At 45.0% G+C, this 15,866-nt stretch overlaps 1 protein-coding gene across 2 annotated transcripts in view; it reads left to right on the forward strand.

The window, feature by feature from the left end:
* EIF2D (eukaryotic translation initiation factor 2D) overlaps positions 1–15,866 on the forward strand; it is a 31,551-nt gene that overhangs the window by 2,519 nt on the left and 13,166 nt on the right. The window contains exons 1-4 of one of the 2 annotated variants that reach the window (XM_016215246.2): positions 10,812–11,090; positions 12,002–12,192; positions 13,271–13,354; positions 14,340–14,430. In XM_016215246.2, the coding sequence (XP_016070732.2) occupies positions 11,035–11,090; positions 12,002–12,192; positions 13,271–13,354; positions 14,340–14,430 (422 nt within the window). In that variant the 5' untranslated portion in view covers positions 10,812–11,034. Of the gene's footprint in view, positions 1–10,811; positions 11,091–12,001; positions 12,193–13,270; positions 13,355–14,339; positions 14,431–15,866 lie in introns of those variants that run through there. The other variant, XM_016215236.2, reaches the window with a different exon arrangement.

Consider the following 15,866-nt stretch of genomic DNA (forward strand, 5'->3'; position numbering starts at 1 on the left):
AAAACTGACCAGGACCCTTTCTAATCATCACTACAGTGTGCTATTTATTAAGTGTTTATTTATGTTCCAGGCACCATCTGAAGTGCTTTACATATATTTTCTCATTTAAAACTCACAACAGCCCCATGAGATAGGTATTATCTCCATTTTACACTTTGGAGAACAGTCTCAGAGATTCATAACTTGTCTAAGGCCACCCAGCTGGCATGTGGTGAATTGGAATTCAAACCCTGGTCTGTTTGATTCTAAAACCCACTCCCGTTGCTGCCTGAGCTTGTCAGGGCAGCTCAGACTAGATCCCTGGATGCTTTGAATTCTCTGACATCCAGTTTCCCTTGAACTAAGATTCCAAAATGTGGTAGACGCCATAATGATTCTCCAATGATGTCCATGTCCTAAATTCAGAGCTTGTGAAGATGTCACTTTAAATGGCAAAAAGGGACTTTGCAAATGGGGTTAAGTGAAGGATCTTGAGCTGGGAAGATTACCCTAGATTATCCCAATGGGCTTGAGGTAATCACAAGGGTCTTCATAAAGTGGAAAAGGGAGGCTGGAGAGTCAGAGAAGGAGATGTGAAGATGGAAGCAGAAGTCAAAGAGAAAGAGAGATTTGAGGATGCTTGTTTTTGGTTTTGAAGATGAAGGGAGGTGCCATGAGTCAAGGAGTGAAGGTGGCCTCTAGAAGCTGGAAAAGGCAAGGAAACAGATTCTCCCCTGGAGCCTTTAGAAAGAACACAGTTCTGCCAACAACTCGATTTTTGGATTACTGACCTCCAGAACTGTAAATTATTAAATCTGTGTTGTTTTAAGCCACTAAATTTGTGGTAGTTTATTACATTAACACTTAAGAACCTTGGATACTATGGTTGATTAAACATGGCCACACATTCTTTGCTGCAGCTTCAGGCAAGTGGTGGAGACTATTTTCTCAGTTCTTGAATCTGCCTAGCCATGTGACTTGCTTTGACCAATAGAAAGTGACAGAATTGGTTTGCGTGATTATGAGTTTAGGCCTCAGGAGACCTTACAGGTTCTCTCTCATGCTCTTAGATGCTGCCACCATGTGGACAAGTCTGAACTAGATTGGTGGAGAATCCTTGCCAACACCACTGTCAGACAAGTGAGAGAGGCCATCCAGCAGAGGTGTGCTGTCCAATGACAGCAGTCACACGAGGATCCCAAGGAAAGCCAGCAAAAGAACCAAGTCAACAGACCCTTGAGAATTGTGGGCAAATAAAATGATTATTTTAAACCACTAAGTTTTGGGGTGCTGCGATAAATAACTGATACCAGTATACTTTTGAAAAATATCAATTCCTACCTACTTTCCAATCCCACCAGATCTAATGATTATGAATTCCCTGGTAAGGGACTCCACTGATATTTTTGTTGGGGGTGTTGTCCACCCACCAGGTTTGGAACTCACTAGTGCAGACCTTGGAGACCAAATCCTGCTGGACCTTGGAAACCACCAAGGCTGTTCTACTCATGGCACCAGGGCCAAGGAAATCAATTCTCTGTCACCTAGTGTACAGGTCAGGACTTTTTATATTGCAAGTATTAAAACACACACACACACACACACAAACAGACCCAACAGTCCTGGACTGATGGCTCAATTGTTTGGAGCATCATCCTTTACAATGAAAGGTTGCAGGTTCGATCCCTGGTCATGGTGCATATGGGAGGCAACCCATCAATGTTTCCACCCCCCTTCCTCTCTTTCTAACATAAAAACATCCTTGGGTAAGGATTAAAAAACCAAAGAAAACAGCTGTAACTGCTTAAATAAACATTTAAAAATAATCCTTTTAAGCATTAGGGCTAAATTCAGGTATGGTGTGTGCCTGTTCTCTCCCCATTTCTTGGCTCTGTGCTCCTCCATGCTGACTCCATTCTCAGGCTTCTTCTGTGCAAGCAAGATGGCCACCAGCAGTTCCAGGATGCATGCAGTGGAAAAGCTCTCCCTGTATTCTCCAAAAAGTCTCCCTCTATACCATTGGTTTTGATTGGGTCCATCCTTGAACTAAATCTGTTGCCAGGCAAGCGCAATGCTCTAATGGGTCAGGCCTGAGCCACCTGGAGCCAACAGCAGTGTCATCTGAAGAACATTGGTCAAGAGTTAGGGGGGACAGTGATTCTCCAGAGAAAAATTGCTACAGTGGGTTCCAGAAAGGGGATAAATGGATGTTGGGCGCAAAACCAACTGGGATCTACTGGACATTGGAGATTAGCTCCATCAGTGTCGCTTAAATCCAGATCCACATCAGGCTCACCTGGCTACTGGAAATCTTTCACCTCCTCAAATCTCAAATGCCTAGACACCGGGCTTCGAAATACATCTCACTGTGTCACCTGAATGATGGAAGGAGGCAGTCCTCAAAAGTGCCCCCCATGCACTGTGAAGCGATTTGTGAAGTACTTCCCATGTGATAATTTCAGCTCAGCAATTAAGGGCCCTACCAATATGTCTCTATATTCATAACCTTTTAATTTCATGTATCTCTTGTATTATTTCAGGGGATGTCCCAGTCAAACATTTTCTCAGAAAGCTAATCCATCAGGGGAGTTAAAATTAACTGAAAATGTTTAAAGATATAGAATAATGTTTTTATCTGGATTACTCACATGGGGACAACCATATGCGCTTGGAAGAAATACTCGGATAAATGCCTTATGGGAACAGTTGGGACAAGTGAAAAACTCCTGAGACACATTCAGAAAAACCGATGATGGCTAAACTGACTTAGGAGGAGGAGGGGTCTGTTTGTCTGTGGGGATAAAGGCGCCTGAAAACTGAAGGTCTCTCCCCTTTCCCTTGCCTAGCTCAGCCCCTCCTCTGAACAGAGAGCAAGTATCTGGGCCTGAGGGGAATCCAGTCATTTCTACTTGCCCTGATTATAAGGATGCATGCATGGGTCTACCTCACTTTTTGAGACAGGGACCTTGTTGCATTAAATGGCGTAGAGATTAAGAAGTACAAGTTGGTACAGCAGTTACAAAATAGTCACATGGATGTAAGGTACAGCATAGGGAATATAGTCAATAATATTGTGATAACTATGTCTGGTGCCAGGTGGGTACTGGAAATACCAGGGGAACACTTTGTAAAGTATATGATTGTCTAACCACTGCTGTACACTGGAAATTAATACAGAATAACACTGAGTGTAAACTGTAATTGAAAAATAAAAAAATAATTTTCATATTCCCCATGTCAAGCACAGTGCCCAGCACATAGTAGGCTCTCAGCAAAGATGTTATGTGACCAGAATTTTAGAAACTATCCCCTGATCAATGGACATCTCCATCTTACTATCCACTACTCTCTGCAAAATTGTACTTGCTGGCTGGGCTGATGCAGAGGGCCTCACTTTTGTTTGCTTGCTTGCTTTTTAAGAGAAAAGCTGGCTCTTGCCCCATCAAGGCTATAACATAGTCCTTCCAGGTTGAGTGCCCTCAAGGAGCAGCGGAGAATAGGAAACGTGTTTGCAGTGGGCCCTGGAAAGTGGCCTTTCTCCTCCAGGCTTCCAGAGCTCCTCATGAGTTTCTCTGTTGTCCAGAGCCCCGAGGCTGCTCAATGCCCTGAATCACCAGCATGGTCATTGGTTGTCTTTTATAGCCAAGGCCCTTTGCTTGGTGCATAGAAGGTTCCAGACCTTCACCCCCACACTATTATCCCTATAGATGCTCCCTCTTGCTCCTTGGTTTTTCAGTCACTAAGAATCAATGTTCTCAGCTCACAGCACTGGAATTTATACTTATTATAAGAATTTCCCAGTTTCCATCCACTTTTACTAAATAGTTGTTTCTTTGGCTTAACCTGTCTTTCCTGGGCTGTATCTCACAGGCCATCAACATATTGTACTATGGGAGCAGACCCATAGGTAGGGTGTGCATGTCCCACATACAGTTTGAGACATACTGATGCTAAAAAATTATTCATTTTTCCTCAAATTTAACTGGGAACCTTGTATTTTTGTTTGCTAAACCTGGCAACCCTAGGTGCAGGGAATAGATTCTTCATCTGAAATACTTTGAATTAGACTTGAAATCTGCTCTTAGAAAAATCACCCTAAGTAACTTCCCTCTCCCACCTTCTCCCCAAAACACAAACTCACACACACTCAAATGCATATAATCTTATTTCCTAAATCCTTTAAAAATTTTTGGATATTTTTATTTACTAACTTTTAAAGGTAAATTTTACACCCAATAAAATGTATATTTAGACGAGTTTTGACAAATGTGTGTCCCTGTGAACCCCCCTCCCCAAATCAAGATATAGAATATTTCTATAACCCCTTTGGGCCCCTTTCCAGTTAATTCTCTCACCCCAGGGTCAACCTCCACAGATTAGTGTTATTTGCTCTAGAGTTTCACATAAATGACATGATACAGTAAGCTCTCTTTATTTTCTGGCTTCTTTCTCTCAACATGATGTTCAAGATTCACCCATATAGTTGCAGATATCGTAGTTCATTCTTTTTTTTATTAAGGAGTAGGTGTCCTCTGAGTAGAGAGGCCACAATTTGTTTATCCAGTTACATGTCAATGAACATTTGGGCTGTTTCTCCACTTTGGAGCTACTGTGTATAAAGTGCTTATGAACATTGTGTACAGACCTCTTTGTGAGCATATATTTTTATTTCTCTTGCATTAGTTTTCCAGGGCTCTGTAACAAATTGCCACAAACTGGGTGACTGAAAACAACGATATTTTCTCTCAGTTTAGGAGCCAGAAGTCTGAAGGGTGTCACAGGGTTGGTTCCTTCCAGGGGCTCCGAGGGAGAGTCTGTTCATGTCTGTTCTAGCTCCTGGTGGTTGCCAGCAATCCTTGGCATCCCTTGGCTTGTAGCTACATCACTCTAGTCTCTGCTTCTGTTGTCACATGTCATATGTAGCCTGAGGGATAGTGGAGTGGAAGATGGATAGATAAGCAGGGAAATGGGGCAACCTGACCAGCTGGAATGAATACCTCTGTGCCAATTCTTGCCTCCACCCTAAATTTATAGGCTCTTTGAAGGCTGGCTTACCAACCTTAGATTGGGCTGGGCAAAGGAAGCAGATGTTCCTGGCTTTCTTCTCATAGTTTATCTCTCTGTACACCCATCCCTTTAGGAGGTTTACATCCAACCTCCCCATATTCCAGGAGTGTTGCCCAGTCCCAGAATCTAGAAAGTCTCTTGCCTTCAAGTCCTCTGGAAGGAAATACTAAACAAAAGCCAGCCTGTCTGGGCTCAGCTTTGCTGTAGAGAGCACAAAACCAGAGGAACTATGACATTCAGAAAAAGATGCACCGCACTTGTCCCCTGGATTTCTTTTATTTATGGTCTCTGTTGTGTAATCTGTGCAGTTTTACCTAAGTTTGACTACAGGACCCCAAAGTACAGCAAGAATCAGTTAAAAATGAATATTTCTCTTAGGCTCAGGTATCATTTGAGATCCTGACTTGGAAGTTTAGGAAGCATCTTGACTCAGCCCCAGAGCTTTGAGTCTGGACTTTGCTGGCCCCTTACCTGGTCTTCCCTCAAAATCCATGTGTAACTTCAGGGCTTCCATCCTGCTCAGGCACCCTTGGCACTTTGCCTTTCCCTTCTCCCTGCTGCAGGCATCAGCTCCGGAGCTTGAAGATCCCTGGGTACGTGGGTCATCTGTTAAGGCAGGATTCCTTCATTCATGGTTTCTAAGAGTCCATTAGGTTCTGAGAGTTTCCAGTAATAGGCTTCTGCCACAGGTTGTGGAGAACATCTTCACCCCAAATCAGTACTTCCAGGTCTATCCCAGGAAAGGAAGTAACTAACTTTCCGAGGTGCAGAAGATTTTACTTCTGGGCAGCTAAATGATCTTCTGCCCGATTGCTAGTGTTTGAGGCCTTCTACTGGCTTCACCTGGGATCCTCCAGATTCATTAGCTTTTGGGGGTGTGAGTTGGGGGAGGCTGTGAAGAAGACAGGATTTTTAAAACCCAGCATAATATGTAGTTGGGTCAGTCCCCAGAAGAAAGAAAGGGCAAGAGGGCATCATATTCAAAAGAAAGTCTTCACCCTGCTGAAGGCAGCTCGGAGCTCTTGAAGCACGTGGGGCAGGCTGGCTGGGAAGTGGGTGTAGGTGTTTTCAGATTGGGGGTCCCGGTCTCGGCTGGCCCCCACCCCAGCCAGGAGGACCAGGCAACACAGCAGTGCTGAGCTGGGCATGGTGGTGCTCTGCCTTCTTCTGCGAGCCAGTCTTGTGGTTCGGTTTTGCAAGAGCAAGGCCCTAATGTGTAGACCGTCACCTATTGTGTCCCCCTTTTATATTGTGGGTTCAGTATGGCCTCCCCATTCATAAAAAAACACAGAGCCACAGATTTCCTGGCAAAGGTTTTTTCTGATTAAAGCTCCTCCTTTCCCTAGACCTTTCCAATTTTGCATTAATCAAACAGGCTCCTAAATTTTCAATTTCTGTTGGATGTAAAATACAGAATAGAGAATATAGTCAATGATATTGTAATACCTGTGTATAGTGCCAGGTGGGTAGTAGACTTATCAGGGGCATTACTTTGTAAGTATATAAATGTCTAATCACTATACTGTACATTTGAAACTAATACCATATTTTTTTTAATTTTTTTTTACTTTTTAAATTTATCTTTATTGTTGGGAGTATTACAGGTATACCATTTTCCCCCGCAACAGACCCCCTCCACTTTGCTCCCACCCCCTCCCCAGGCCTTCACCCCGTTATTGACTGTGTCCATGGGTTATGCATATATGCATATAACTTCTTTGGTTAATCTCTTCCCACCCTCCACCCCCCTTCCCTCTTTCCTCTGAAATATGATCGTCTGTTGCATGTGTCAATGTCTCTGGATCTGTTTAGTTCATCAGATTCTTTTGTTCATTAGTTTCTTCTTAAAGAAGACCCTTCAACATTTCCTGTAGTGCCGGTCTGGTGGTGATGAACTCCTTTAGCTTTTTCTTATCTGTGAAGCTCTTTATTTGACCTTCAATTCTAAATGATAGCTTTGCTGGGTAGAGTAATCTTGGTTGTAGTTCCATGTTTTTCATCACTTTGAATATTTCTTGCCACTCCCTTCTGGCCTGCAAGGTTTCTGTTGAGAAATCAGCTGACAGTCGTATGGGTGCTCCCTTGTAGGTAACTAACTGCTTTTCTCTTGCTGCTTTTAAGATTCTCTCTTTGTCTTTAACCTTTGGCATTTTAATGATGATGTGTCTTGCTGTGGGCCTCTTTGGGCTCCTCTTGTTTGGGACCCTCTGTGCTTCCTGGACTTGAAAGGTGATTTCTTTCCCCAGGTAGAGGAAGTTTTCTGTAATTATTTTTTCAACTAGGTTTTCAATTCTTTGATCTCTTTCTGCCTCTTCTGGCACCCCAAATAATACAAATGTTGGGCCTCTTGAAGTTGTCCCAGAGGCTCCTTATACTGTTTTCATATTTCTGGATTCTTTTTTCTTCTTGCTCTTCTGGTTGTGTGTTTTTTGTTTCCTCATGTTCCAAATTGCTCATTTGATTCTCAGTGTCCTCTACTCTACTGTTGATTCCCTGTAAATTTTTCTTCATTTCAGTTCCTGTAGCCTTCATTTCAAATGGGTACTTTATTATGTTATCAATTTTCTCAGTTATTCCCTAACCATTTGCTTAAACATCCTTATAACCAAAATTCTGAACTCTCTATCTGTTAGCTTGCTTGGATCTATTTAATTTAGTTCCTCTTCTAGAGATTTCTTCTGTTCTTTCCTTTGTGACATGTTTCTTTGCCTCCACATTTTGGCTGCTTCCAGGTGTTTGTTTCTATGTATTAGGTAGAGCTGCTGTGTCTCCTGGAATTTGTAGAGTGGCTTTGTGTAGTAGGTGTCCTGTAGGGTCCAGTGGCTCAGCCTCCCCAGTCACCTGAGCTGGGCCTTCTGGGTGCTCCCCTGTGTGGGCTGTGTGCACTGTCCTGTTGTAGTTGAGCCTTGGTTGCTGTTGGCGTCCCTGGGAGGAACTGACCCCCAGACCAATCAGCTGTGAGGACCAGCTGCAACTACAGCCAAAGAGCTGCTGTGCTGGAGACACCCCTATGGAGCAGGATTTACTTCAGTGGAGCTTTGGTATTCACCAAGTGCGCCCCTTGAGTGTGTCACTCGTGGATGTGGTAGGGTTGTAATCCAGCGTGGTCGAGTCTGACCACCAGGCGCACTGTCTCTGGGGCCTCCCGGGAAGTGCAAAGTCAGCCTGTGCCAGTGCCTTGCCCAGGGCCACCCAGCATGAGCTACACAGCAAACCGTAGTTGGCTGCTACTTGTGCTGGGCTTGGAGGTGTCCAGGAGAGGCCAAGCTATGAGCCAATGCAGCTGCCGCTAGTGCCAGGCCTGGGGCCGCTTATCAAGCCGTGTGGGGGCAGCTGCTGCTTGTTTGAGAGATTTTAGGAAAGTCCTAAGCATGGGGCTCGAGAGGCCACTTGCACAGAAAAGCCCCTGGAAATGGCCTGGATGAGCTGCAGGTGGGGAGGGGCGGGGCCTCCAGGAATCACGGGGCGGGGCCAAAGGTGCGAGTGAGGTGCTGGCGATTCAAACATGGCGCCGGCCTGCGGCTGTGTGCGGGGAGGACTCTCCAAAGGAGCGACGGCCTCTGCCAGCCCTTCTGCCCGGGAGGAAGCCGCCCCTCCGCCTCTCGCCCCGACTTCAGGCAGGTTAGTTCCCCCCCCGAGTGTCCCAGGTCCTTTCAGGCCGCTGCCCGCGCTGGGCTCCGAGGGAGCGCGTCTGAGTGAGTCCGTGCGCAGGCCCTTTAGGAGGAGCTGCTGGGGCTCCCGCAGCCTCCGCTACCCTCAGGGACAGTCCCCGCTGGTTTCACAGCCTGGAGTTGTGGGGACGCCTCTTCCCGGCCTGGAGCCCTGGGCTGGGGCCTGCTGTGGGGCTGGGACCCCTCCCTCCTCCGGGAAAACTCTGCCGCTGAGATTCCCTCCCGGGTTTCAATCTCGGCACCGGGTGTGGGCCCTCGGCCGCGTCTCTGCGATTCAGCCCTGATCCACCCGTGTCTGCACCCCTCCTACCAGTTTTGATGCTTTTTCAGGTCCCTGGTTGTAGGGCTTCTGTTCAATCAGGTTTCAGGAGGCTCTGAGTGATGGTGGTTCTGTATTTTAGTTGTAATTTTGATGTGGTTGCGGGAGGAGAGGGTGCAGCTGTTACCTACACCGCCATCTTGTTTTTCCTCGAAACTAATATAATATTGAATGTTAACTGTAATTAAAAAATTTAAAAAATGTAAACCAAAATTTCAGTTTTTGCGTTGTAAGCAGAAGAACTAGTGGAGGATGATTTCCTGGGAAAAGAGTTGGACTGCATATAGCTATGGATTCCATCACAGTGACACAAATTGGCTATTTCAGGATGCCCCGGGACTGAGAAATGTTAGTTATCCATTGTGTATAACAAACCATCCCTAAGTGTAACAGTTTAAAACAACAATAATTACTTACTATCTCATAGTTTCTATGAGTCAGGTATTCAGACAGGGCCTAGTGAAATGGCTAGTCTCTGCTCCCTGATAGCTGGGGTTTCAGCTGGAAGACCTGAAAACTTGTGGAGTCAGGCAGCTTATTCAGGACTGGAAGCAGCCCCCTTCTCTCAGTGTGGCCAAGTGGGGGTATAAAGGGACAGGACTCTGTGGTGCTATCCTCCCCTGGGCTCCTCTGACTTTGGTCTTGTGGCTATAGTGCTTCAGAAAAAGAGCCTGGTGGGTCAGAAGTGCAGGGGAAGCCTGATTGGGGCTGGCCTTAGGGGCCCTTCCAAGAATGGTGGTGGGCAGACACTGTGCAGGGCCTAATTTTTGTGGAATTCTCCTTTGTGCAATTATGTCATCTAATAAAGCAATTAAGATTATTTTTTCTTGGTGGATAGACTCTCTGCTCTGAAGTTTTCATATGCAAAATTTAATTTAGTAGGGGCCAGGACCCCCAGTGTTTAAATCCTTGCCTCCAGGGTACACAGCTGTCCCTCTCGGGGAAACTCAAACCCTCACCTCTGTCTGAAACTGATTTTTTTCGACTAATATTTTCTATTCATTGGAAATTTGCAGAGCACTGTGCAACATCTCACATGTTTTCTCAGTTGTTTCTCATGGAAGCCGGTGGCATCCACATCTCAGAGAATGCAAGAGTTTCAGAACCAATCAGCAATTGGTCCATGATGACATTGCTAGTGAGAGGCCAAACCATCATCTGATCCTAATCTATCTCACAGGTCTTTTTAAATAAGCAATATTAAGTAATAAACTCTTAAGTAACATAATTACTTTGGAAACAAAACTCCCCAAATAATAGCTGAACCCAAAAGGTACATGCAAATGGCCCAAAATATTTTAAAATAGTATATTTGAAAATCATTTGTAGTTTTTTTCTCATAGCGTGAGGGGTAAATCTGGGCCTAGAGTGGATTCCCTGTTATTGTTATTTTCACCCTATGTAAATTAAAAAGTAGGGAGAAAATCTTGGAGAAAATCCTAGCTGAGGCCTTCAGTGTGCAATAAAATGTAAAGATTTAATAAACAAAAGCCCTTAAGAAAAACACTCAGGAGGCCTGCAAGTTTAATAAAGCACGGAGTTCAATTAATTTTGCGGAACTGAACTAAATTGAATGGAATGGGAGCTGGCAGGACCCATGCTCAGCACACCTCGACGCTCTGGGGTGGAAATGAACGCGATCTACAGGCGGCGGGAGCCACCTAATGGTTTGGAAGCTCAAGCCGCTCGCGCAGGCGCAGAACCGGGTAGAGGGGCGGGGCACCGGGGGAGGGGCTTGTAGGAGTACGCCCCGCCTTCCCATGGCCCCGCCCCTCTCTGCTTCGGTTTCCGGCGGTGCCGCTAGGGGCAGCCGAAGTCTCCGCAGCGGCAACAGCGGCGAACCGGCGCGGCCCGGGTTTCCAGCCGGGCTCATTTCCCAGCCGGGCACCAGCATGGCTGCGCCCAGGGCTGCGGGCGGGGGAGACGCCGCGCTCTCGCTTTCCTGACAGCCCCTGGCTTCTGGGCTCTACTTCTCTTGCTCAGGCCACTCCAGCAGACATGTTTGCCAAGGCCTTTCGGGTCAAGTCCAACACGGCCATCAAGGGGTCGGACAGGTGAGGGAGAGAAGGGGCCCGCCCCACCCACGAGGGCACCCAAATACCTCTCAACCCGGTTAGTTCACAGCCCTCTTCGGGCTGGGTCAGCCGACCAGGGGTGGAGGCCGAGGGGGTATCCGAGGAAGGGACCCCAGGGGGCAAAGGTGGGTTAGACACACTTGGAAGGTGAAGCTGGAGGGGAGGCCTGATAGTGAGTTTAAAAGAAAACGTAATTCAGTCAGCGCTTATGAAATGCAGTCTATTTAAGGTGTGGAAGATGCAAAAAATGAAGGAATACAGAGTCCCTGACCACCAAAGCTCTTAGAGCCCCTTGGGAGAGATCAGATGGGGCACAGGGGACTACAAGTGTACAAGAAAAAGTGTCTAGCGACTACTCCTGGCGGGAGAGACAGGTGGAGGGTGAAGGGGGAGAGGATGCGGCACATGTGGTAAGAACTATATCTGTTCACATGTGGTAAGAACTATATCTGTTCAGTGTTGCAAATGCAGACGTCACGTTGGCAGTTTTGGAACCAGTGTGCTATAGTTGTTATTCTTGGTGCCCTGGTATAGTTACTTAATCATAAGCTGACGGATTTGCCAAGCATATATGAGAAAGGGATGGGTCCGAGGGTTAGGCATGAAGTCAGGAAGGCAGGGCTGAGTGTCCTGTGTCAGGCTAACTTGGGATGTTCACTGTGTCTCAGTTTTTCTCTTCCTTTGTAAAACAGAAAGATTTGCCCAGGAACCTGTGAAAATAGATGAGCCATTGGGTGTGAAACAGAATAGGATGCCTTGGAAGAGTGTGGAAGAATACAGCATTATAAATCAGTCTTTCCTTGGCCCTCAGGATTGGGTAGTGTGTCTTCAATGTTTATTAAAATCCATACAGACAGCATTCATATCAGGTATTGGTGTGCTTTCTGCAGGAGAAAGCTTCGGGCTGATGTGACAGCTGCTTTCCCCACTCTTGGAACTGATCAGGTCTCTGAGTTAGTACCTGGAAAGGAAGAGCTCAACGTTGTGAAGTTGTACGCTCACAGAGGGGAGGCAGTGACTGTGTACGTGAGTGGTGGTAATCCCATCCTATTTGAACTGGAGAAAAATCTATATCCGACAGGTATGACAGTAGGATGGAGATGGCCATCACTATAGTCCTTGCCTAATATCTGTTCTTATTTCTTCCAGTAACCTGTCTTTCTTAAACAAGTTGAAAATCTCCCAGTACCATCCCTAAAGATTTTTTTGGAACTAATATCCTTAGAATTGGGTCTTTCAAGAGCAGAAACTGCTGTAGGAGGAAGAAAAAAGAGCTAAGAAAAAAAAGGGGTAGTTGCCAAGGGAAATTCTGAGATGAAGGAACAACAGTTTATAGTAGGTTAATTTGGGATGGAGCAGAGGTCTTGAAAACAGTGGAATTTCAGGGCATGAATGTTTCTCAAAACTATCACTAGCAGGATTTTCTTAAAGTACAAAGAGATACTATTATAGGAAAGAAGCTAGAGTAATAAACTACATATCTCACTGACTTAGTGATGTACTTCAGTCGAGATACCTCACTGGGAGTATTTCTTAGGCTCTGCCTGGCTCTCAGGATTCTTTGCTTTCTCTCTTTGTCACAGCTTTTAGAGACTCAGTGTTCTTTTCTGTTTTCCATAGCTACTGACACGTACTTTGTCACTTGGTGTTTTCTTTCTCCAAGCTTGGCTGAAACAGTGCAATGCAGTCTCCTTAGGCCACTCCTACCCAACCTCACTTTGCTGCTATGCAAACATGGGCCCTTTCTGATCTAGGGTTTTACTGCTAATCACTATGGAAACAATAATAATAAACATGGGAATTTCAGAATTTCTTACAGGCTGGTACCCTGTTCTTAGCTTACTTGCTTCTGAGGTAACAAATGGAATCCTCATTGGGTCTGTGTCCCCACTTTTATCTACTGTGGCCATTTTCTGCTGCTGCAATCCAGGTGGAACAATAGGTGCCTCCAAATCTCAAGTGACATCCAATTTCTTAAGTCTCTGTCTTCTTCAAGAATGAAATCTCTTTGGGCATCCCCTCAACAACCTTCTCACTAACTTTGAATTGAGTTTCTTTTCTGTATCCTAATTAATTCATCCTTAATGTTTGACTTTGCCAATTCCCCAGGGGATTGACTTTTTGGCAGTTAAGTGCTTTCTGGGTCTGTTTTTGGACAGTGTACACCCTGTGGTCATATCCTGATCTTCTACCAACATTCACAACATGGCCTCTGGTGCTCGAAAAACTCGTGGGGGGAGCAGGTAAGAGGATTTTCCTATGTTCTGGCTCTTTTTTCTTTTTCTTTTTCATAATATATCTTTATTGATTTCTGAGAGAGGAAGGGAGAGGGAGAGAGAGAGTTGAAACATCATTGATGAAAGAGTCGTCGTTGATCGGCTCCCTCCTGCATGCCCCTGACCGGGGATTGAGCCTGAAACCCAGGCGTGTGCCCTGACTGGGAATCGAACCTCAATCTCCTGGATCCCAAGTCGATGCTCAACTGCTGAGCCATGCCTGGCCGGGCATCTGGCTCTTTTTTTAAAATATGTTTTTATTGATTTCAGAGAGAGGAAGGGAAAGGAAGAGAGAGATAGAAACATCAATGATGAGAGAAAATCATCAGTTGGCTGCCTCCTTCACACCCCCTACTGGGGATCAAGCATGTGTCCGGAACAGGAATCAAACTGTGACTTTCAGGTTCTTGGGTCAATGCTCAACCACTGAGCCAAGCCGGCTGGGCTATGTTCTGGCTCTTGGCTGAAACCTACTTAGGAAGGACCAACTACTTTAAGAAATGTACCTGTTTCCTGCATTCATTCATGTTTGAAAAATAGAATTTGTCCCCCATGTGTTCTATGGCTCTCACTTGGCTGCTTCCATGAGCCCTTTGGGCCTCTCTGACCCTTTTGTAAGGCTTAAATAAGATAAGTGATGTGAAAGTACCCCGGGAATTGCCATAAGCTGTACTGTAAATCAACAAGTTAAACTTAGGAAACCAGGATAAGATAGGTCGTGGAGTTGGAACCTCAGCTTGGTGCTTTGATATGACCACTAGCTTCCCCCCCATACCCCCAAAGGGAAAAGGTCTGCTACTCAGGTTGCCATTTTTAATTTTCATTATGAATAATGTAGGTAATACTTACAGTAATAAATGTTTGTTCAGTGAATAAATAAATGATGAAGTTAAACATGGAATTAGATGGAGGCAAAACGTAAGTGGTGATGCTTTTGTTTTGTTTGCTGCAGATTTGATGCTGCCAGGACTAGTGGTGCCCCCTGCTGGTCTGCCTCAGGTACAGAAAGGTGACCTCTGTGCCATTGTCTTGGTGGGAAACAGGTACTGTGCCAGCCAGCTGTGCCATTGGGGGAAAAACTTAGGTAAAACTGGGGAGAGGGGTGGAGAATGACAACTTCCAAAGCATATGGATAAAGAATTAAGAGAAAAAAAAACATCTTCCAGAAGAACCAGAGAGTGGCAATGAGATGTGTGGGGTGTCCACACATCTGGGCCCGGTGTATTTGCTGCTGCTGCTTCTCTTTTTTTTCAAAATAATTTTAGATTTACAGAAGAGTTGCAAAGATAGTACAGAGTTCTGATATACCCAGCTTCCTGTAATGATAACATTTTGTATAACCACAGTATAGTTATCAAAACTGAGGAATTAACATTGATACAATACCATTAACATAATTACAAACTTTATTCCAGTTTTTCCACTTATGTCTTTTTGTCTCTTCAAGGATTCAATCTAGACTACCACAACGCATTTAGTTGTCATGTCTTCTTAATCTCCTGTCTGTGATGTTTTCTTGGTCTTCCCTTGTCTTTCATGACCTCCATACTTTCCTCCCATCGTCCTCATCCTCACCCTCATCTTTTAATTATTTCAATAGTGTTACTGAGATATAGTTTGCACACTATAAAAATAACCTGTTTCAAATGTGCAATTCAGTGCTTTTTAGTATACTTACAGCCAGCCTTGTTCAGCCATCACTGCACTACTTTTTAAAAATAATATAGGAATATGAACAATTCTGAAAAACCAAAAACCCCATTATCTCACAGCGCTTTTCTCCTAGAAGTAACCATCGTCGTTTTGATGCATATCTTTGCCAACTTTCTTCAATGCATATATACATGTGCACATAAAAATGTATGATTTAGGACATGCATGTTTAAAAATACAAACAAACAGAATTATACTTTACCTATATTGTTTTTCACTTAAGATAGTGTGAGCATTTTCCATGTCAGCAAGCCCAGATGTGCTGACTCTTGACTTATTTGTGGTGATGGAAGAGGCCCTCTCCTAGTGGACATTCTGGAGTCTCTAATTTGTCTCTATCAAAAGTAATATCTTACTGATGCCTCTAGGAATACCAGTGCCATTATTTTTCTAGAGCAGATACTGTTGCCCTACAAAAGAGCTGTATCACTCCTGCTACGGCTGTCATTTCCCTACATTCTCACCAGCACTGGATATGATGGGTCATTTTCATTTGTGTCATCCTGAATGAAAAATGACATCTCGTTGCCCTAGCCAGTTTGCTCAGTGGTTAGAGCATCGGCCCACGGACTGAAGGGTCCTGGGTTCAATTCCAGCCAAGGGCATGTACCTCGGTTTCAGGCTCCATCCTCAGCCCTGATCAGGGTGCATGCAGGAGGCAACCAATCGATGTGTCTCACATCGATGTTTCTCTCTCCCTCTCCCAACTCTCTCTGAAAAGCAGTAGAAAAAATATCCTCTGCTGAGGATTAAAAAAAAATAAAAG

This window comes from Miniopterus natalensis, chromosome 19 (genome assembly GCF_054644295.1).
Source record: "Miniopterus natalensis isolate mMinNat1 chromosome 19, mMinNat1.hap1, whole genome shotgun sequence".
NCBI lineage: Eukaryota > Metazoa > Chordata > Mammalia > Chiroptera > Miniopteridae > Miniopterus > Miniopterus natalensis.